Source organism: Rhinolophus hipposideros (genome assembly GCF_964194185.1).
Source record: "Rhinolophus hipposideros genome assembly, chromosome: 1".
Classification (NCBI taxonomy): domain Eukaryota; kingdom Metazoa; phylum Chordata; class Mammalia; order Chiroptera; family Rhinolophidae; genus Rhinolophus; species Rhinolophus hipposideros.
The window spans coordinates 26,466,755-26,490,333 of NC_138047.1; the positions used below are offsets into that span (position 1 = coordinate 26,466,755).

The window sequence follows — 23,579 nt, forward strand, 5'->3', positions numbered from 1 at the left end:
AATAAGCCCTAACTAGGCAATCAACTCTAATGCGTCTTTTGGAGCAAAAATTAATATAAAATCTTATTTTACTATTATATAAGACCAGGTCTTATATTATATAAGACCAAGTCTTAAGTCAAAACACTTGCCTGCAAAATAGAAACAGCTTGAGATGTTTCCAATGCTAAAACAAATTTTTGAGTGTTAAATACCACAAAAATGAAAACAGTCTCCTTTGAACATTTACATCTGGTTTACAGTTAAGGCAGAAATTGAAGGTCTGCCAAGAAGTTTTTTATCTTACCTATATTCTTTTGTCCCTTATGAAATGTAAACTTCAAGGGGAATGGTCACATATAAAAACATATCAAGTGAGTTGGGGGTCCTGACTGCAATATCTTAATCAAATAGAAAGAGGAATTTTAAACTCTCTTACCTCTTCAGACACGAGCATTAATTTCTATGCTAGACAAGGTAAGCAAGTCCCTTGAAATCAAAACTAAACTTGACAAAGAACTGTACTAGAGAAACTGAATGCGTGAACCACCTCCCCAAAGATGGTACTTTAAGCCTTTACACATGACACATGGAAATGATGAACTGTTTTGTTTAGTGTTGGTCTTTCTTCATCTTTTCATAACTGTGAATCCTGAAAGGTTAGCAAGTCATTACACTCAATCCATCTTGTAATCCCTTTCTTTACACAATAGGCACACATATACAGCACATATGTCAATGTAATATTATCAACACAGCATAAACATTCACACATTTCACATGAAAGAGGCTCTATGCATGGTATGGTATATCCCAATAAAAAGAAAACATTAGAATGCCATTTCAGCCATTCATGCCTTTCAGGGCTGATATGATCAATATAGGTAATTTATTTTATACTTATCATATATTTTCCTTACTCATCTACAGGAAGAAGCATAGGTCAAAGGCTTTTTTAAAAATAAAAAGTTATGTGCCACCTTCAAAAATGATATATTAACCAGACATCGGCATTGAAAAGCTAGGTTGAATGGGACCTTTACAAGGGAGATTTTTTTACTTTCGTATATTTCCTTGTTATTAATTAGTGCCATTTCTTTTCAGGTTAAAGAAGTTCCTTTAATTTTTCTTATAAGGCTGTTTTGGTGATGATGAATTCCTTTAGCTTTTGCTTGTCTGGAAAACTTTCTCTTTCCTTCAGTTCTGAATGAGAACCTTGCCGGATACAGTATTCTTGGTTGGAAGCTGTTTTCCCTTTTAGTATATCTTGGAATATATCATGTCACTCCCCTCTGACCTGCAAATTTTGTTACAAAATATGCTGATAGCCTTATCAGGTTTCCCTTGTACATAACATGTTGTTTTCTCCTACTACTTTTCAGAATTTCCCTTTATCTTCAACTTTTGATGTATTAATTATAATATGTTTTGGTGTGGATCTTTTTCGCATTATCATGTTGGAACTCTCTGGGTTTCCTGGACCTGGGTGTCTGTTTCCTTTCCCAAGTTAAGAATGTTTCAGCCATTATTTCTTCAAATAAATTTTCTGCCTTTTTCTCTCTATCTTCTCTTTTTGAGGCTTCTGTAATGTGAATGTGACTCTATTGGATGTTGTCCCACAGGTCCTTTAAGGCATCTTTACTTTAAAAACATATTTTATCATTTTGCTCTTCTGTTTGTGTGAGTTCCAATGCTTTGTCTTCAGCTCACTGATGTGTTCATTTGCTTCATCCTGTCTGTTGTTGAACCCCTCTAGTGTATTTTTCAGTTCAATTGCATTCTTTAGCTCTTTGAATTCTCTTTGGTACTTCCTTTTATTTTCTGTCTTTTTGTTAAAGTTCTCACTTTGTTCAACCATTTTCCTTTCAAGTTTGGTGAGCATATTTATGACCATTACTTTGAATGTCTTATCAGGTAGATTATTTCCATATCGTTTCCATAACGATATTTCCATATCGTTCCAAAGAACAAGAGGTTTTGGTCTTGTTCTTTCATTTTGAACATATTTCATTGTTTTCTCATTTTGCTTGACTCTCTCTGTTTGTTTATATTTATTGGGCAAAAGAGTCTTGAAGGAGTGGCCTTTGTGTAGGTGATGAACCCTATCATTCAACCATGCTCTAACTCTTGGTTGTCTCTCAAATCTTTATGATTGTCTACAAAGCCTGATTTATTCTTAATAGGGCCACCATTGTTGAGTTTATGCCAAGACCTCTCAGTGTTCCAAGGGGAGGAATCTTTTTTAGTGTCTAGTTTCAGGCTCATTGGAAGCCAGAACCTGAGGCAGCAGCTTTTAAAGTATGCAAATATAAACAGTCCTGTGGGGCTGAAATCATAAACCCTACTGCACTCCAGACTAGATCTGGAAGTGACAGTTGCAAAAATCCTGGCTCCAGCAATGTGTATGAGGTGTGATCAAATACAGTGAATGTTTAAATTTAAAAAGAAATCTATTACATTAAAAGACACATTACCATTAATCCCCCTCAAAATATTCCTGCGTCACTTACCCCATCATTCTCACCACTTTCTGGAGCAGTTCTGGAAGTCCTCTTTTGTGAGTGTCTTTAATTGTGCTTTTGTGGCTGTCTTGATGTCCTGAATCATTTTGACTTTGGGAAAGAGCCAGAAGTCAGTCGCATGGTGCCAGATCTGGAGAATAATGTTTTATTTGATAGAAATTGCCATATATCAGAAGCATTGTGTGAAAAAGTGCTGTCACGATGGAAAATGATTTACAGCACACTTTAAAACACACTCTCTCAACTGTAGCACACACCGAACTGACTTCACTGAACAAGTTGAAACTGGGCACACACTGTTTCTAAGGTTATTCACACTGCTTCCTGTGTTGAAGATCCCTGCCTTTCTCTTGGATGGCACTTGGCAGCAACATTCACCATGTTCTGTGATCACAATGGAAAAGCTCCATGTCACACATTGCTACCGGTATGGCAATTTCTGTCAAATAAAAACATTATCGTGTGTCCTCATGCATCTTATTCACCGGATCTGGCACCGTGAGACTTCTGGCTCTTCCCCAAAGTCAAAATGACCATGAAAGGAAAACATTTTGAATAGATTCAGGACATCGAGGCAGCCACAACAGCACAACTAAAGACACTTATGAACCAGGACTTCCAGAGCTGCTTCAGAAAGTGGCAAGAACATGGGATAAGTGTATTCAAAGTGAGGGGGAGTATTTTGAGGGGGATTAAGTCAATGTGTCTTTTACTGTAATAAATTTTTTTTACACTTAAACATTCACCATATTTTTAAATCACACCTGGTTTAAGCATGTTTCTGGGAGATATTGTTGAGCTCTAGTAAGGCCAAAGGGGTATGCAAGGATGGTGTCACTTTGTTTACATACACCCCGGGTACTTCAGTGTCCTCTAGATGTACTAGGAAACCTGAAGTCTATATCTCAGGCTGAAGTTGTAGGATAAGTAAATAGGCCTTTTTCATAGGGAGACTGGGGATGTGATTTAGTCTGCTCTTTGTTCATGCCCTGAGAGTGGTAGCCTGCTAAGAACTGTTTTTATGATTATTACATTCCTCTTGAGCTCAGGAGCATACCCCCTCAAGGGAGGCCCCAGGTAATCAAGGGGCATTCCTTGTGTGGATTGTGCATACCTGCTGGCTTTAATGAGGCATTTGGGGAGTATAGTTGGTAGGGCACACTTGCTATCTTCAGCAAGGCAGCAGGAAAATATGTTGACTGCATGAGACCATGGGCTTTGGTGATGCAGCAGGAGAGTGTCTTGTCTTTGTGCACATGCCAGCTTTAGGCAGGCAGTGGGACAGTGTTGTGACTGCGCTCACCTGCCCTAGCCACAGAGTGGGGTAGTAATTTTTCATAATTATCATAAATCACAATGAAAGCCCAACAATTTATTTATTAATTAGTTTTGTCCAAACAACTTAGCACCTGTTGGATACTGCATAACTTTTGTGGGAATACAAATTTTTAACACAGTTAAGTGAACACATAGGAGCACGATTGCTGGATCATATAAGACTGTATTTAACTTTGTAATAAACTGCCAAACCGTCTTCAAAGTGTCTATAGCATTTTATATTCCCATCAGCAATGAACCAGAGTCCCCATTGCTCCATATCCCTGACAAAATTTACTTTGACGGTAAATATACCATCACTTGTATTTTCTCTTTCCTGATCTGTTTTTGAATCTCCTTTTCAGTTTATTTTAAATGTACTCTATAATTTTTTTATTTGCCCATATCTGTTATAAAAATAACAGCATCAGTTCTTTGATCATGTTTTTCTTCAATGTTGTGTTGGCTGATCTGGGTATTTTGCCTTTCCGTGTAAGTTTAGAATCAGTTTGTCTATATTTATAAAATAGCTTTTTGGAATTTTATTGGATTGCATTGAATCAAGTTGGAAAGAATTGACACCTTAGCAGTATTAAATCTTCTTATCCATGAACATCAACTATCTCTCCCTAAGATCTTAATCTATTTAGATTTTTTATTTCTTTCATCAGTGTTTGTTTTCTCATATATCTCTTGTATTTATTTTGTTAGATTTATACTTAAGTATTTCATTTTTGGTGCTAATATAATGATTTTGTGTTGTTATTCAAATCCCTCTCATTTATTGCTGATATATATGAAAACAATTAACTTTTGTAGATAAACCTGTATCTGGCAACCTTGCTATCTTAGTTCCAGAACTTTGTTTTGGTTGTTGTTGTTCAACAAAAATAGTTTTATTTATTTTTCTCCATCAGTGTATCTTTTATTTCCTTTTTTTTGTCTTATTACATCAGCTAGAACTTCCATTATGATGTTGGATGTTGGATAGGAGTGGTGAGAAGGGACATCCATGACTTATTCCTGATCTTAGGGAGAAACCATTTAGTTTCTGAGTATTAAGTGCCTTGTTATCTGCTGGGTTTTTTGTAGGTTGACATTAATGTGATTTACTTATTTTTTAGCATTGTCCTGGAAATTATTTTAATATTATTTTTATTAAAGTATAGTTAGCATACAATATTAGTTTCGTGTGTAAAACATAATGATTTGACATTTATATATCTTTTTTTCACAGTAGAAAATTACAGTTTCATTTATTATAAAACATTTCACAAAAATAATGTTCAAGATACAGTGTTTAAAGGTTTTAATGAGCTAAAATCTAATATATTGTTCATCTTTCTTATTTCATATTAGTATGTAGTGAGGTAATTGTAATTGATTCTTAAATTGTTAGAAGGGCACTTTGATTTGTATATCTTATGATGTATCACACCAAGTTTAGTAACCATCTGTCACTGTACAAAGTTGTCACACATTATTAAATATATTCTCCTTCACCTTTTTTACCCTCTTCTGGCAACTGTCAGTTTGTTCTTCATTCCTATGAGTCTGTTTTTGTTTTGTTTATTCATTTGTTTTCATTTTTTAAAAATTCTACATATAAGTGGAAGCACACAGTATTTGTCTTTGTCTGACTTATTTCACTTAGCATAATACCCTCTAGGTTGTCACAAATTGCAGGATTTTGTTCCATTTTATTGCTGAGTAATATTCCATTATAAATGTACTGAACATTTCCTTTATCCATTCATCTATTGATGGACACCTAGGTTACTTCCATATTTTGACTATTGTAAACAATGCTACAGTGAACAAAGGGGTGCATGTATCTTTTCAAATTATATTTTTGGTTTTTTGGGATAAATACCAGAAGTGGAATTGCCTAGTCTTATGGTAGATCTGTTTTTAAAATTTTGAGGAATCACCATACTGTTTTCCTTAGTGTCTACACCAATTTGCAATCCTATTGGCAGTGCACAAGCATTCCATTTTTCCCCACATCCTTGCCAACACATGTTATTTGTTGAATTTTTGATAATAGCCATTCTGAGTGGTATGAGGTGGTATCTCATTGTGGTTTTTATTTGCATTTCCCTGGTGATTAGTGATGTCAAGCATCTTTTCAGGTACCTGTTGTCCATCTGTGTGTCTTCATTGAAGAAATGCATATTCATGTCCTCTGCCCATTTTTTGGTTCAGGTTGTTTATTTTTGTTGTTGTAATTGAGTTATGTGAGTTCCTTATATATTTTGGATATCAACCCCTTATTGGATATATCATTTGCAAACATTTTCTCCCATTTAGTAGGTTGTCTTTTCATTTTGTTGATGGTTTCCATAACTGTGAAGAAGCTTTTTAGTTTGATGAAGTCCCATTTGTATATTTTAGTTTTTGTCTTCCTTGCTTCAGTGGACATATCCATAAAGATATTGCTAAGACTAATGTCAGATACTTTACTACCTGTGTTTTCTTGTAGGAGTTTTATGATTTCAGGTCTTCCATTTGTCTTTAATCTATTTTGAGTTTATTTTTATATGTTGTATAAGAACATGGTCCTGTTTAATTTTCCTGTGTGTATTTATTTAGTTTTCCCAGCACTACTTATTGAAGATAGTATCATTTCTCTATTGTATATTTTTGTCTTCTTTGTCATAGATTAATTGACCACATAAGCGAGGGTATATCACTGGGCTCTATATTCTGTTCTATTGACCTACATGTCTGTTTTTGTGCCAGTACCATACTGTTTGGATGATCATAACTTTGTAGTAGAGTTTGAAATCAGGAAGTGTGATACCTCCAACTTCGTTCTTGTCTCTCAATATTGCTTTGGGTATATGTGTTGTTTTGTGATTCCATATAAATTTTAGGATTATTTGTTCAAGTTTACATTCTTTTCCTGCCTTCTCTAGCTTTAATTACATATTCAGTATCCTATGTTGGTTGGTTGTTTTCTTTTAATACCTTAAATATTTTTCTCCATTCTCTTCTTGCTTGTATGATGTGATGAGAACCATTATGTAATTCTTATCCTTGTCCCTCTCTCTCTATATATAAGGTATTATTTTGTTTTGTTTTCTTTCCTGTTCTGAGGTCTTTCATGATTTTCTCTTTGTCTTTGATTTTCTGTAGTTTGAGTATGATATGATGATTAGGTGTAGATTTTTTGGCATTAATCCTTTTTTATGTTCTCAGTTACTATGATCTGTGTTTAGATGTCTGTAATTAAATTTAGAAAACTCTGAGCCATTACTTCAAATATTTGACCTGTTTTATTGTTTCTTCTTCCGATATTCCCATATATGTATGTACACCTGATACGTGTATTTACACCTTTTGTAATTGTCCCACAAATCTCATATATTATGTTCCTTTTATTTCATCTATTTTCTCTCTTTAATTTCAGAGTTTCTAATGACATATCTTCAAGCTCACTCATTATTTTCTTGACTGTGTTCAATCTTCTCATGAGCACATCAAAGGCCTTCTTCATTTCTTTTGCTGTGTTTTTTATTTCTAATATTTCATGTGATTTTTTTCCTAGAGATTGCAGACCTCTGCTTACATTGCCCATTTATTCTTGCATGTTGTCTTCTTTTTCTATGAGATCTTTTAGCATATTAGTCATTTTTAATACCCATGATAATGCCGAAAGCTCTGTCATATTGAGCCTGGTACTCATATACTCATATACTCATATTTAAACTCTGTCTTGGTGCTGGCCCGGTGGCTCAGGTGATTAGAGCTCCATGCTCCCAACTCCAAAGGCTGCTGGTTCGATTCCCACGTGGGCCAGTGGGCTCTCAACCACAAGGTTGCCAGTTCAATTCCTTGAGTCCTGCAAGGGATGGTGGGCTGCGCCCCCTGCAACTAGCAATGGCAACTGGACCTAGAGCTGAGCTGCGCCCTCCACAACTAAGACTGAAAGGACAGCAATTTGACTTGGGGAAAAAAAAAGTCCTGGAAGTACACGCTGGTGTCCAATAAAGTCCTGTTCCCCTTCCCCAATAAAATCTTTAAAAATAAATAAATAAATAAACTGTCTCTTTGGACTTTTTTTTTTTTTTTTTTTACTTTTAGCACACCATGTGTTGTTGTTGTTGTTGAATTATAGACATGATGTGATGGGTAAAAGGTACTGAGGTACACAGGTCTTTAATGGGAGGCTTTATATTTATCTGGCTATAGGTTAGGCTGAGGATGTGGCTATTTTTTCCTGATCTATAACTGTCAGTTGCTAAATTTTTCTATTTTGTTCCTCTTTTTATCTTCCCTGATATCTTTGGGTTTGCCCTCGAGACTCCTTCTTAAATAGGGTTTAAAGCTCGTTTTTTTTGTTTGTTTGTTTTTTGTTTTGTTTCGTTTTTTTTTTTTTATTTATTAGTTTCAGGTGTACAAGACAAGGTAATACTTAGACGTTCATCATTTATATCCCTCACACTGTGAACCCCCCTCCCCCCATCCACTATCCCTCCGACCTCACTGAACCATCACATTATATATATAAAATTATAGTTGGCATTCATTAATGTTTAGCTTCTGGTGTACAATGCCATGATCAGGTATCCACAGTATCCCTGAGGTGGTCTCCCAAATAGGACGCATGTCCATCGGATACCCAACAAAATCTTTACAACATTATTGAATACCTTCCCCAAATTAATTTTAAAAAAAACCCCTGAGGCCATCTTGTGGTTACCAGCTGCTTCCAAATCCCTTCACCTTTCCCCTTATTCCCAACCCCCCCCCCACCCATCTAACAACTCTCGGTTTTTTCTTTGTGTCCCCAAAACTGTTTCTGATTAGTTCATTCACATAGTCTTTTCTTTAGATTCCATATATAAGTGAGATCATATGGTACTTGTCTTTCTCTTTCTGACTTATTTCACTTAACATAATGTTCTCTAGATCCATCCATGTTGCTGCAAATGATAAGATTTCTTTCTTCTTTATGGCTGCGTAATACTCCATTGTATAAATATACCACAGCTTCTTAATCCAGTCATCTACCGACGGGCATTTCGGTTGTTTCCATATCTTGGTTATTGTGTAAAGTGCTGCAATAAACATAGGAGTGCATACAGATTTTTGAATTGGAGTTTTGGATTTCTCTGGGTAGATGCCTAGGAGTGGAATTACTGGATCATAGGGTAGTTCCATTTTCAGATTCCTGAGATACCTCCATACTGTTTTCCATAGTGGCTGCACTAATCTGCAATCCCACCAACAGTGCACTAAAAAGCTCGTTTTTTTTTGTTGTTGTTTATTTGTTTTGTTTTTCTTTAGCTGTAATCTGCTGTTTTTATATAGGAGTTCTATTAATGTGGTTGTCATGTGTCAGGACAGGGGAAACATTCTATTATTCTCTAATTAGTTCTCTGTTTGTTAGTAATGCTGTGCCTCTGGTCTCCAACTTTCTCAAGTGTTTCTCATTTCTCTCCCAACCCTTTGATAAGACAGGAAGGCTAGATAGGGATGGAATTGTGTATCTGCTTACCCCCATGTTAAATATTTTTCTTCCACAAGGTATGTTAGGTTCTGGTAAACCCTGTGTTGGTTAAGCTCTGGTAAAACAGTTTCTCTTGAGAGCAGTCTTTTGTTAAGGAGAACAGAAACCTCGGGCGTCTTTAAAAGTAATTACTTTCCCCTCCCCTAGTGGAAGCGTGTGGGGATTTTTTTCAGAGCTTCACCTTGAAAATTTGGTTGACTTCCTAGAGGTAAAACACATGATTATGTGGGAATACTATTAAGATTCAAGTTAGTACACAATGAACTTCCAGCAATTCATCAGTTACAATTTAAGTGTTCTTCCACTGGCTTCACCAGTGGGCTTCTGCTACAGGGGTTCTGCTGCCCAAAATTGTGCTCCTTGTATCTACCTTTCTCTCTCCTTTTGGGGGCAGCATTTTACCTTGTGACCTCAATTCTCTAATTGAGTGTAAGAAAATTTTTGATTTAGAAAGTTGGGTTCTCCTTTTTCTTAGTGCAAGAATGGGAATAATTACATCAATAGAAGAGGAACAATTACATCAATCTATTGGTGCAGATAACATAGTGATGTTAATTCTAAACAATATTTTAAATTTTCCATCCTGTAGTCATCAGTCCAATAGTCATAATAACTGCATCTTTTTATTTTGCAAACAGTTCTTTGGCAAGGCACAAGGTTGCTTAGGCCCAGTCCAAAGGTTATTTTGCTCTATTTTAACATTCCAAAGATTTGAGGCATAAGACCTGCAAGGCAATTCCTCTGGCATGGCAACTCCAGGTCTGTTTTAAAGTCCCTCTGTTTATATTATTGTTTACATTAGGAACAGATGTTAAACTTTGTGAAACAAACTTCTGGCATTTATTATTTTTCTCTTACTTGATGTAATATGTAAGACTATTCGCGTAACCTTTCGACATGATAGTCTTGGAATTAGGCTACAATAGTGTTTTATACGTTACAATAGTGTTTCTATATTTATTGATTAAAAGTTTTTGTATTTAATTTACTGTTTTTATTTGTTTGTTTGTAGATCAGGATATGAATAAGCTCTCAGATGAGAGTTTTACACTTGAAGATCTAGAACTAGCTACCCAAAGATTGAGAGGTATGTATGATACTGATAAATGCATTTAAAAATAGTAGTCATAAAACACTTGACAATTTAAAAATATAGTTTAAATGTGACTCAGCTGTATTTATGGTTTATAGTTGAATTTTTAGATTGGATATTTTAGAACATAATTTACCAAAAAATTGGAATTCTGCAGAGCTAGTAAATGTTGTAATGCTATTAGCACCACTTGGTAGTACTTCTCCGGGTCTTTAATATTCTAATTATTGTATGTCTTAAATTTATTCACTAAGAAACCATGCCTTTTTCATACTCTGGGAATAGATTTTCATGGAGCACCAATTTAGGGAACACGTTTATGTTAATTTTATATTATAATTATTTCATTTTTAAAAGTATGACATTTACCCATTATTCACATATCAATTCTAATCAAATACCATTACTGCTAAAACATGTTGGTTATATAATTTCAAGAAGGGAAAAGGAACATTTGTTTTTTTAATCTGCTGGCACTTAATATTAATGTTCTTGTATATTTTCTATTACAATTCACAATATTGGTGTTCATTTATTTATTTATTCCCCCTGCTTCAAAAATGAATTTGAGAAAAAATTGAACATTGTTAGTTGTTAATTGAACATTTGAACAAATTTTATTTGGATTTTGACTTAGTGTAATAGATTTCATTTATGTCTGATCTTTTTATGAACCAGATAAAACTCAGGTATTTTAGGTTATTTCTATTACTTTTTCTTATTTTGAAATATAGAAAAGTATAAGAAGTAATATAACGAGCACTGCTGTGTTTGTGACCCAGTTTAACAAATGTATCTTAAATATTGAAGTTCCCTCTTTTCCTTTTCAGAGTACTGCCTCCTTCTATTCTGAACTTGATGCTTATCATTTCCTTATATTTCTCTATACTCTTGCTAGAGATGTTTTGTATATGTGAATAATTTATTGTGTGTATGATTGAATGGTAGTGTGATATATGCTTTCTTTAGCAATTAGCTTAATTCGTTCAAAATTTTTGAGATTTTTCACTATTGATAATTTTAACCCTATGTCATTTATTTTTATTGTTGTTTAATGATCTGATTTATGTATATATCACAATTAATTTGCCTATTATCCTGTGGATGGCTATTTGGGTTTGTTTTCATTAGGAGGTGCCTATGTTTTTGTGAGATGCAATGTAGGGGTAGTGTTTAAAAGAACAGATGCTAGAGATACACTGCCTGTCTTTAATGTCTACCTCTCTCTCTTATTAAGTTAGTTTATCTCTCCATGCCTGTTTCTTCATCTGAATCATAGCGCTATGGATAGACTCTACCTTATAAGGTTATTTTGGAAATTATATGAAGTGCTTCAAATAGTGCCTTGATAATAGTAAGCTCCGTAAAACTATTTACTGTTAGTATTATTTGCTATATATTATCTATGTTGTATTATATGAACTTTTTTTTTAAAAAAAAAAGAAGGCTAGGCACTAATCATATGTTGCATTATAATTTTGATATGGCACAAAGATTGGACTTTTAAAATAACACTATAACAGCAGAAAATTTATAAAATGTCAGAAATATGATAGATCATAAAACATAATAGTACATACAGTAGGCTAAATAAATTATGATCTATGTCATTATTCTCATTGGTTTAATTACAGATAGGCTTACCAACATACAGCTAAAAAATAAAAATTCAGTTTATGTCATCTCAATGGATTATTCCCTTTTGCTTTTACTGTAGAACTCAGTTTATTTCATTTTATTTTAGTCCTATCTAGCCTTATTTTTTTAACCAGGCTACCCCCTTTATAAAGGTAGCAATGATGCACACACACACACACACACACACACAATTAAAATACCCAGGAATAAACTTAACAAAGGATGTGAAGGACTTATATACTGAAAACTATAAGACATTATTAAAAGAAATTGAAGAAGACACAAATAATGGCAATTCCGTGTTCATAGATTAGAAGAATCAACATAGTTTCAAAGCAATATACAAATTTAATGAAATCCCCATCAAAATCCCAATGGCGTTAAAAAAAAAAAAAGACCAAAAAAATCATAAGATTTGTCTGGACTCACAAAAGATCCCAAATAGCCAAAGCAATCCTGAGAAAGAAGAACAAAGCCAGAGGTATCATACTCCCTGACTTCAATTTTTATTGCAAAGGGATAATAATCAAAGTAGCATGGTATTGGCAGAAAAATAGACACACAGACCAATGGAATAGAGTTAAGAACCCAGAAATAAACCCATATATACAAAGGGTGCCAAAAAATGTATACACATTTTAAGAAAGAAGAAAACTGTATTAAAATTGTAATACAATAAATGACACCAACATTCATTTGATTAACTCCATCTTTTGAGCAAACGTCATACCACACATTGCTACTGTAATTCAATTCAACTTCAAAAAGTAATACATAGATAACACCTCTTATAATGTCTACTTTTTTGGCACCTCTGGTATATGGGCAGATAATTTTCAACACAGGAGCCAAAAATATACAATAAAGTAAAGAAAGCCTCTTGAATAAATGGTGCTGGGAAAACTGGAAAGCCACATGCAAAAGAATGAACCTAGACTGCTCTCTGTCACCATATACCAAAATTAGCTCAAAATAGATAAAAATCTGAAACATAACTGAAACAATAAATTGCATAGAAGAAAGCATAGGTACTAAACTTTTGGATGTTGGGTTTAGAGAGGATTTATGAATTTGACCTCAAAGGGAAGTAAACTCAAAAATTAATGGTTAAATATTTTTAAGAACTTGTCCGTTTCTTTTAGGTTATTGAATTTGGTGGCATACAGTCCTCCATAGTATTCCTGTGTGATCCTTTGTATATCTGGGTGTTTGTCAATTTTATTAATCTTTTCATAGAACCAGCTTTTGTTGTATTAAATTTTCCTATTGCCTTTTTCTCTATTTCATTTAATTCTGCTCTAATTTTAATTATTTCCTTCTGCTAACTTTAGGTTTCATTTGTTCTTTAAGATGTAATGTTAGGTTGTTTATCTGGAAATTTTCTTGTTTCTTGAGATAGGCCTATAATGATATAAATTTCCCTCTTATTAATGCTTTAGTAGTCTCCCAATAATTTTGATATGTTGTATTTTCATTCTCATTTGTTTCTATGAATCTCTTAAATTCTCCTTTTATTTCTTCTTTGTCCCAGTCATTCTTGATTAGTATGTTGTTTAATCTCCAAATATTTGTGGATTTTTCCATTTTCTTTTTGCAGTTGATTTCCAATTTCAAAGCATTATGGTCAAAGAATATGCTTGGTATGGTTTCAATCTTCTTAAATTTATTGAGGCTGATTTTGTGTCCCAATATATGCTCTATTCTTGAGAATGTTACATGTGCATTAGAAAAGAACGTATAGTCTGGTGTTCTGGGATGAAAGACTCTGTAAATGTCGATTATGTCCTTTAGGTCTAATGAGTCATTTAAGGCTATTACAAACAATAAACAAATACAGTAAAGTTTCAGGATACAAAATCAATGTACAAATATCCATTGCAATCCTGTATACTAATAATGAAATTTTAGAAAAAGAAATGCAAAAAGAAATTCTTTTTGTGATTACAATAAAAAGAATAAAATACCTAGGAATAAACTTAAAGGATGTGAAGTACCTATACACTGAAAATTATAAGACATTATTAAAAGAAATTGAAGAAGATACAAATAATGGAAAGATATTCCATGTTCCTGGATTGGAAGGTTCAACATAATTAAAATGGCCATATCACCCAAAGCAATATACAGATTTAATGCAATCTCCATCAAAATCCCAATGGCATTTTTCAAAGAAATAAAACAAGAAATCAGATTTGTATGAAATCACAAAAGACCCCAAATAGCCAAAGCAATCCTGAGAAAAAAGAACAAGGCCAGAAGTATCACACTCCCTGATTTCAATTTATAATACAAAGTGACAATAATCAAAACAGCATGGTATTGGCAGATAAACAGACACACAGACAATGGAATAAAATTCAGAATTGAGAAATAAACCTACATGGATATGGGAAGATAATTTTTGAAAAGAAGTTAGATATATACAATGGAGACAAGAAAACCACTTCAATAAATGGTGCTGGGAAAATTGGAAAGCCACATGCAAAGGAATGAAACTAGACTGCTCTCTGTCACCATGTACCAAAATTAAGTCAAAATGGATCGCAGACCTACATATAAAACCTGAAACAATAAATTATATAGAAGAAAGCATGGGTACTAAACTTATGAACTTTAGGTTCTGAGAGGATTTTGTGAATTTGACCTCAAAGTCAAGGGAAATAAATGAATGGGACTATATCAAACTAAAAAGCATTTTCACAGCAAAAGAAACCATCAACAAAACAAAAATGCAACCCACCAAATAGAAGAAAATATTTGCAAACAAAACCCCCAATAAAAGGCAAAATACAAAATATGTAAAGGCAAAATACAAAATATGTAAAGAACTCATACAACACCCCCCAACACAAACATACACAATCCAATTAAAAAATGGGCAGAGGACCTGAACAGTCACTTCTCCCAAGAAGACATACAAAACAGCCAACAGATATATGAAAAAATGCTCAACTACACTAGCTATTATGGAGATGCAAATCAAAACTACAATGAGATACCACCTCACACCTGTTAAAATGGCTATTATCAATAAGACAAGTAATAACAAGCATTGGAGATGCTGTGGAGCAAAGGGAACCCTCATATACTGCTGGTGCAAATGTAAATTGGCATAGTCACTATGGAAAACAGTACAGAGATTCTTCAAAAAATTAAGAATAGAATTACCATATGACCCAGCAATTCCTCTTCTGGGTATCTACCGAAAAAATCTGAAAGCATTTATCCGTAAAGATATATGTACCATATTTGCCGGCGTATAAGACGATTTTTTGGCCCCGAAAAATATGCCTCCAAGTGGGGGGGTCGTCTTATACGCCAGGTACACTTCAGATAGACTGCCCATAGTGCTTGCCCCGTGCCATAGTGGCCTCCCGATGCCCGCCCACTTCATTCCACATACCATTCAGGCATCAGCAGCGCTGCTGGGTGTATGCTCGGCTGTTATGCGATTTTGCTGTTATGCGATTTTACCACACTCGCAAAATCGCACACAGCCGAGCATACACCCAGTATGATAGCGCAAAATCGCGAATCGCGATACCATACTGGGTGTATGGTCGGCTGTGTGCGATTTTGCGAGTGTGGTAAATTCGGGTTACTGTATATTTCTTTACATATGCATTGAAGATTCGCGATTTTGCACTATCATGGTGCCTGTTAGAATGTTGAAGAGCTCGCACTTGCGCACTAGTGAGGTCCCAGGGAGATGCTGATGCAAGGGGGGACCAGACTGCTATAGTGACAGGGCGGGCAAACAGGGAGCAGGGACCAATCAAATCAGGCTTTGTATACAGCCAACAGCCAACCACAATACTGCACCATTGTACAGTACAGCATAGAAAATGTCGACCAGTCAAACCCCTATCATCCCTATCATGGCACCAGCCAAAAGAAAGAAGTATGATGCAAATTTTAAACTGAAAGTTATTTGGTGTGTGGAAGGTGTGCGGAAGAGGGGGTAGTCTTATACGGCGAGTATATAACAAACTCTGTATTTTGAGTGGAAATGTTAGGGGGTCGTCTTATATGCCCAGTCGTCTTATACGCCGGCAAATACGGTACCCAATGTTCATTGCAGCATATTCACATAGGCCAAGACATGGAAACAACCAAATTGTTCTTCAATAGATGATTGGGTAAAGAAGATGTGGTACATATATACAACTGAATATTACTCAGGCATAAGAAAAGATGAAATACTGCTATTGGCGACAACATGGATGAATATTAAAATTATCATGCTAAACTAAATAAGTCGGAGAAAAAATTGAGAAGTATATGATTTTACTCACATGTGGAATATAAAACTGAAAGGAACAATCAAACAAGACAAACAAACAGAAATTATATACACAGATAACAGTTTAGTGGTTACCAGAGGGTAAGGGAGGAAGAAGTATGGTGGTAGAAGAGGGTAAAGGGGGTGAAATATATGGTGATGGAAGGAGAACTGGCTGGGTGGTGACACACAATGCAATGTATAGATGATGTATTGTAGAATTGTACACTTGAAACCTATATAATTTTACTAACCAATGTCACCCCAATAAATTTAATAAAAATTTCAAAAATTAAAAAAATTAGTGGGGATTCTGTCTAGGTGAGACAGAGGGCTGCTGGATTTCCTAGTATCCTCTTAAATGGCCCGCACACATACTTCCTTATACACACTTGCTCTAATCTGTAGAGAAAGGGCAATAGCTCTAAAAGCACTATGGATATATAAAAAGGAACTGAATTGTCTGGCCTCAGTGCAAGGGCTGGAGAGGCAGCTCTCTCAGGGACTAAAATGCAGTCAGGAGCCATTGTTCCTTTGTTGAGCCCTACTCCTACACAGCCTGCAGGTGCATATCTCAAGTACATCTGAGTCTCAATTAACATGGCTAATACTGCTATCACCTCACCATGGTGATTCTCTGAGATCCTGCACCATCCAATTTATTTGCCTGGCCAGAACCTCCTTAAAGGTTAGTCTACAGAAGTGGCAGTCCTGAGCCTTCACTGCAGAATTTCCTAAAATATTTCAAAGGCCCACAAACCCCAAACAAGCAATGACTGTCCTCGACACGCCCTGTACCTCTTGTGAAGCAGCCCCAATTCCAGTAGTAGTGGCAAGCAGCCTCAGTTCACAACATAACCACTCCTAGGTGCTATTCTAAGCTCAGCACAGACAGTTACTAACTGCAGATCACTTTGTACCTTTTACCAGGTGGACCTGGGCTAAACACAGGCAGAGGCTGACTTTGGCCTGCAACTGAGGACCTCCCAAGATGCCCCAGAACGAACACACTGGTGACTGACTTCAGACCACACCAGAACATTACCCAAGTAGTGCCATAAATGACGTACCCAAAAGGTGTATTCAGAAGTCACTAGCACCCTACTAAAGCAAGTCCCACTCCATGGGGTCAACCCCTGCATATAACTTTGTCCACAATATCATTTTAGTCCTCATTCCCCATTTAGTCTGACAGTCAGTCCCACCCACTGATGTGCCAATAGCAATCCAGGCTCAATTACAATAGGAGAGCACATGCAACCCTCCTACAAGGGACACCCTTGTAGTGCCCGGTGCAGGTGACCTGGGAGACTACATACTGGGCCCCACAGCACACCTACTATGTAAGGCCACATAGCAAGACTGGGAAACAGCAGATCTACCTAATAGAGAGAAAAAAACACAGGGAAGCAGCCAAAATAAGGATACAAAGAAACATGTCCCAAATGAAAGAAGAAAAGAAAACTCCAAAGAACTAAACAAAATGGAGCCGCTCGATCTACCAGAGGCAAAAATTAAAACTCTGGTTATTAAGATGCTTAATGAACTTAGGGGAAGAGTAGATGATCTCAGTGAGAACTTCACCAAAGAGATAAAATATATTTAAAAGAAAAAAAACCATAGATAGAAAGCATAACAGAGAATCAGTTGGTAATGAAGAACACAATAACTGAAAGAAAGAATACATACATTAGATGGAATCAGCAACAGATTAGATGAAGCAGAGGATTGAACCAGCGATTTGGAAGGCAAGGTAGCAGAAAACACCCAATCAGAACAACAAAAAGAATAAAGAATTTTTTAAAAATTAGGAAAGTTTATAGGGCTTCTGGAATATCAAGCATAACAACATTCACATCATAGGGGCACTAGAAAGAGAAGAGATAGAACAAGGGATTGAGAACCTATTTGAAGAAATAATGACTGAAACTTCCCTAACCAGGCAAAGGAAATAAATATAAAAGTCTAGGAAATTCAGAGACTCCCAAAAAGATGAACCCAAAGAGGCCAAAGCCAAGACACATCAATTAAAATGCCAAAGGTTAAAGACAAAGAGAGACTTTTAAAAGCAGCAAGGGAAAAGTAGTTATTTACGTACAAGGGAGCTCCCATAAGACTGTCTGCTGATTTCTAAACAGAAACTTTTCAGGCCAGAAGGGATTGGCACAAAACATTCAGACTATGAAAAGCTAGACCCTACAACCAAGATTACTCTACCCAGCAAGGTTATCATTTAGAATCGAAGGAGAGATAGCTTCCCAGGCAAGAAAATGCTAAAGGAATTCATCATTACCAAGCCAGTACTACAAGACATGAAAAAGGACTTCTTTAAGAAGAAGAAGAAGAAAATAAAACATATGAATAAGAAACTATCACAAAGAAAAAAAGTCTTCACTGAAAAAGGCAAACACATAATAAAAGCAGTGGATCAACCAACATTGAAGCTGTAAAGATTAAAAGGCAAAAGTAAGAAGATTATGTGTAATTACAAGAGTAAATTAAGAGATACACACAAAGACACACACATAAATAAATTATGACGAAAACATAAACATGAGGAGGGTGAGTGAAAAGGTGATTTTAGAATGTTTTCTAACTCAAATAACCATCAACTTAAAATAGACTGCTATAAACATAACTTGGTATAGATAAAGCACATGGTAATTACAAACCAAAAATCTACAAGAGATATGTAAGAAATAAAGAGAAAGGAATCTAAATGCAACACCACAGAACATGATCAACATATAAGAGAGCAAGAGAATAAGGAACAAGGAAGAACTACAAAAATAATCAGAAAACAATAAAATGACAATAACTACATATATATCAATAATTACTTTAAATGGAAATGGGTTAAATGCTCCAATCAGAGGAATGGATAAAGAAGCAGCATATACACGTATATATAATGGAATGTTACTCAGCCATATAAGAAAATAAAATCTTACCATATGTGAAAACATGGATGGACCCAGAGGGTATTATGCAAAGTGAAATAAGTCAGACAGAGAAAAACAAATACCATATAATTTCACTTATATGTGGAATCTAACAAAATAAAAGAACAAACAAACTCATAGAACATACTGATGGTTGTCAGAAAGGAGAGTGGTTAGGGTGAAAAATGTGAAGGGATTAAGAAGTACAAATTGGAAGTTACTGTATAGTCATGGGGGTGTAAAGTACAGCTTAGGTAATATAGTCGATAATATTGTAATAACTGTATATAGTGTTAGGTGGGTGTAAGACTTACTGGGGTCTGACAATTAAGTTCACAAACTTGCCACAGTGCATTTACATTGGCAGCGCTGTACAAAGAGCTCAGTAAGGTTTTATAACCTTGGTATATCAGTGTCACAGCTGTGTTCGTGTCGATATGTGGCAGCGTCTTGCTGAGTGGCGTTCATTATTGTCATTGTATGTTTTTGTGTGCTATCACAAGAATGTCTGAGCTTGAATAAGAGCAATAAACAAACATTAAATTTCATGTTAAACTTTGCAAGATTGGAAGTGAAATCAGGGACATATTAGTCCAAGTTTATGGGGATAATACCATGAAGAAAACAGCAGTGTACAAATGGATTAAACATTTTTCTGAGGGGAGAGAATGCATCACTGATGAAGAGAGGTCAGTATAGCCAGTAATGAGCAGAACTGACGAAAACAGTGCAAAAATTCATTGAATTGTGCGTCAAAATCATTGGCTGACTGTTAGAAGCATAGCAGACCAAGTAAACATTGATAGAAAAACAGGAAAATCTTAACTGAAAATCTTGGCGTGAGAAAGGTGTGTGCAAACAATTGTTACCCCAATAAACTTTAATTAAAAAATAATGGTCCCAAAGGATTTCACCGATGAACAAAAGCAAAGGAGAGTTGAAGTTTGCCAAGACCTTTGGAGAGGCAAGGCAATGTTTTGGGCCATATTATCACTGGTGATGAATATGGGTGTACCAATACGACCCTGAAACAAAGCATCAAAGTGAACAATGGATGTCAGCCAATTTTCTAAGACCAAAAAAATTCCATCAGTCCAAATCAAAAGTCCAAATGATGTTGCTAACCTTTTTTGATATCAGAGGGATTATTCATTATGAATTTGTACAACTGGACAAACAGTTAACCAAGTTTACTATTTGGAAGTACTAAAGAGGCTGCATGAAAAAAGTTAGACAAAAACAACCTGAACTTTTCGTCAACCATTCATGGCTCTTGCCTCATGACAATGCATGAGCTCACACAACACTGTCGGTGAGGGAGTTCTTAGCCGGTAAACAAATAACCATATTAGAAAACCCTTCCTACTCACCTGATCTGGCTCCCAATGACTTCTTTTTTTACCCAAAGATAAAGGAAATATTGAAAGGAAGGTATTTTGATGACATTCAGGATATCAAGGGTAAAACAATGACAGCTCTGTGGTCATTCCAGAAAGAATTCCAAGATTGCTTTGAAGGGTGGACTAGGTACTGGCATTGGTGCATAGCTTCCCAAGGGGAGTACTTCGAAGGTGACTGTAGTGATATTCAGCAATGAGGTAAGTAGCACTTTTGTTAGGATCAGTTCATGAATGTAATTGTCAGACCTAATATTACAGAGTGCCATGCTCTGGTTATCAATCCCAAGGGAGTAGGGTAGCATTCACCAGTTACTAACCCCAGGGTAGAACTCTATAGTTGCCCATTTTCTCTTGGTATCAGAGTCGTTACTTAACATACAATGCAGATAAGCATTGGATGGAACAACACTTTACATAAGAAGAGACAGAACAAAATTGGCTTTAGTAATGTGTCAGTCCCCCATGGTAAGTGAGTCTTCCCAGTGTGTGGTAAAAGCCACTTTGCCTGTACACATTCCTTTTGTGCCACAGTAGGAAGACCCTGTCCCCTCAAGTTAAGATTGTTTCACTGGTGAATTTTACCAAATATTTATAGAAAATTAATTCAATTCTTTTTCAAACTCTTCCAAATAATTGAAAAGGAGTGAATACTCCCAAACTTATTTTTTGAGACCAACATTATCCTAATACCAAAGCCAGGGAAAAGAATACTGTAAGAAAAAATGAGAGGCCAATATCTTGGTGAATATAGATGCAGAAATTCTCTACAAAATACTGTCAAACTAAATTCACCAGCACATTAAAAGAATCATACACTATGACCAAGCAGGATTTATGCCTGAAATGCAAATATATTTTAACATTCATATCAATAAATGTTATACACCACATTAATAGAATAAAGTATAAAAATCATGTTGATCCCCTCAGTACTTGCAGAAAAATCCAACAAGCTTTCATGATAAAAGTTCTCAACACATTGGGTATCAAAGGATCATATGCCAACCTCCCAAAGCCTATGTGTGACAAACCCACATCTGATATCATATTCAATAGTGAAAAGCTGAAAGCTTGTCCTCTGAAATCAGGAACAAGAGAAGGTGCCCACTTTCATCCCTCCTATTCAACATAATAATGAAAGTTGTAGCTAAAGCAATTAGGAATGGAAAAGAAAAGTCACACAAATTGGAAAGGAAGAAGTAAAACTGTCTCTGTTTGCAGATGACATGCATTATATATAGGAAACACCAGAGACTTTGCCAAAATCCTTTTGGAACTAAAAGCCCATTTCAGTAAGGTAGCAATATGCAAAATTAGTATACAAAAAAAACCAAGTTGTGTTTGTAAATACTAACAATGAACTATCTGAAAATAAATAAATAAAATCCCATTTACAATAGCATCTAAAAACAATAAAACACTTAGGAATTTACCTAAGAGATGGAAGATCTTTACATCAAAAAATATAAGACTTTGATGAAAGAAACTGAAGAAAATACAAATAAATGGACGATTTTTGTGTTCATGGATCGGAAGAATTAATATTGTTAAAATGATTATACTACCAAAGACTGATAGATTTAATACAACCACTATAAAAATTGCAATGGAATTTTCACAGAAATTGAAAAACTATCCTAAAATTTGTGTGAAACCCAAAAGGTCCTCAAATAGCCAAAGAAATCTTGAGAAAAGAGTAAATCTGGAGGCCTCACACTTTCTGATTTAAATCGTATACTACAAAGCTATTGTAATCAAAATTCTGTGGTGCTGGAATAAAAACAGACATATAGATGGATGGAACAGAATCTAGAGTCCAGAAATAAACCTTTACATACATGATCAACAAATATTACACAAAAGAGCCAAGAATACTCAATGAGAAGAGAATAGTCTCTTCAATAAATGGCATTGAGAAAATTGGATATCCACATGCAAAAGAATAAAATTGATCGCCTAATTTACGCTATACATAAAAATCAATTTGAAATAGATTAAAGACTTAAATGTAGCCCTGAAATAATAAATCTCCTAGAAGAAAACACAGGGAAAGAAACTCTTTGACAGTGGGCTTGGCAACAAGTTGGATATGACACCAAAAACACAGGAAACAAAACAAACATAAAAAAATAGGACTACATCACGTTAAAATCTTCTTCACAGCAAGAGAAACAACCAGCAAAATGAAGAGGCAACCTATAGAATAGGAGAAAATGTTTCCAAAATATATATTGGATGAGAGGCCAATATCTAAGATATTTTTTAAAGTGTATATAATTCAGCAAAAACAACAATAATTTAAAAGAAAAATAGGAAAGGGACCTGAATAGACATTTTGCCAAAGAAAACATAGAAATTGACAGCGGGTTCATGAAAAGATGCTCAACATTACTAATCATCAGGAAAATGCAAATCAAAACCACAATAAGATACCATCTCACATCTGTTGGAATGGCTATTATAACAAAGACAGGAAATAAGTGTTGATGAGGATGTGATGAAAAGGGAACCCTAGTGCACTGTTAGAGGGAATGGAAATTGATAGAGCCAATGGAAAACAGTATGGAGGATCCTCAAAAAATTAAAAATGGAACTACAATGAGATTTAGCATTCTCACTTCTGGATATATATCTAAAGGAAATGAAATCAGGATCTTGAAGAGATATCTGCACTCCGTTGTTCACTGCAGCATTATTCACAGTACTCGAGATTTGGAAACAATTTAGGTGTCTTTTGACAGATTAATGGAATATGGAAATTTGCAATATATATGTGTATCAAATCATCACATTGTAATCCTTAAACTTATATAGTGCTATATATAAATTATATGTCAATAAAGCTGGGAAAATTTTTAAAAGAATATGTGCTTAATTTTTTTAAATAACTT

The 23,579-nt window shown here is 35.1% G+C and overlaps 1 protein-coding gene across 1 annotated transcript in view; it reads left to right on the forward strand.

Moving 5' to 3' along the window:
* CCDC7 (coiled-coil domain containing 7) overlaps positions 1-23,579 on the forward strand; it is a gene marked incomplete at both ends in the record, with an annotated part of 191,908 nt that overhangs the window by 156,893 nt on the left and 11,436 nt on the right. The window contains one exon of the mRNA XM_081051876.1: positions 10,346-10,420. Within this exon, the coding sequence (XP_080908002.1) occupies positions 10,346-10,420 (75 nt within the window). The remainder of the gene's footprint in view (positions 1-10,345; positions 10,421-23,579) is intronic.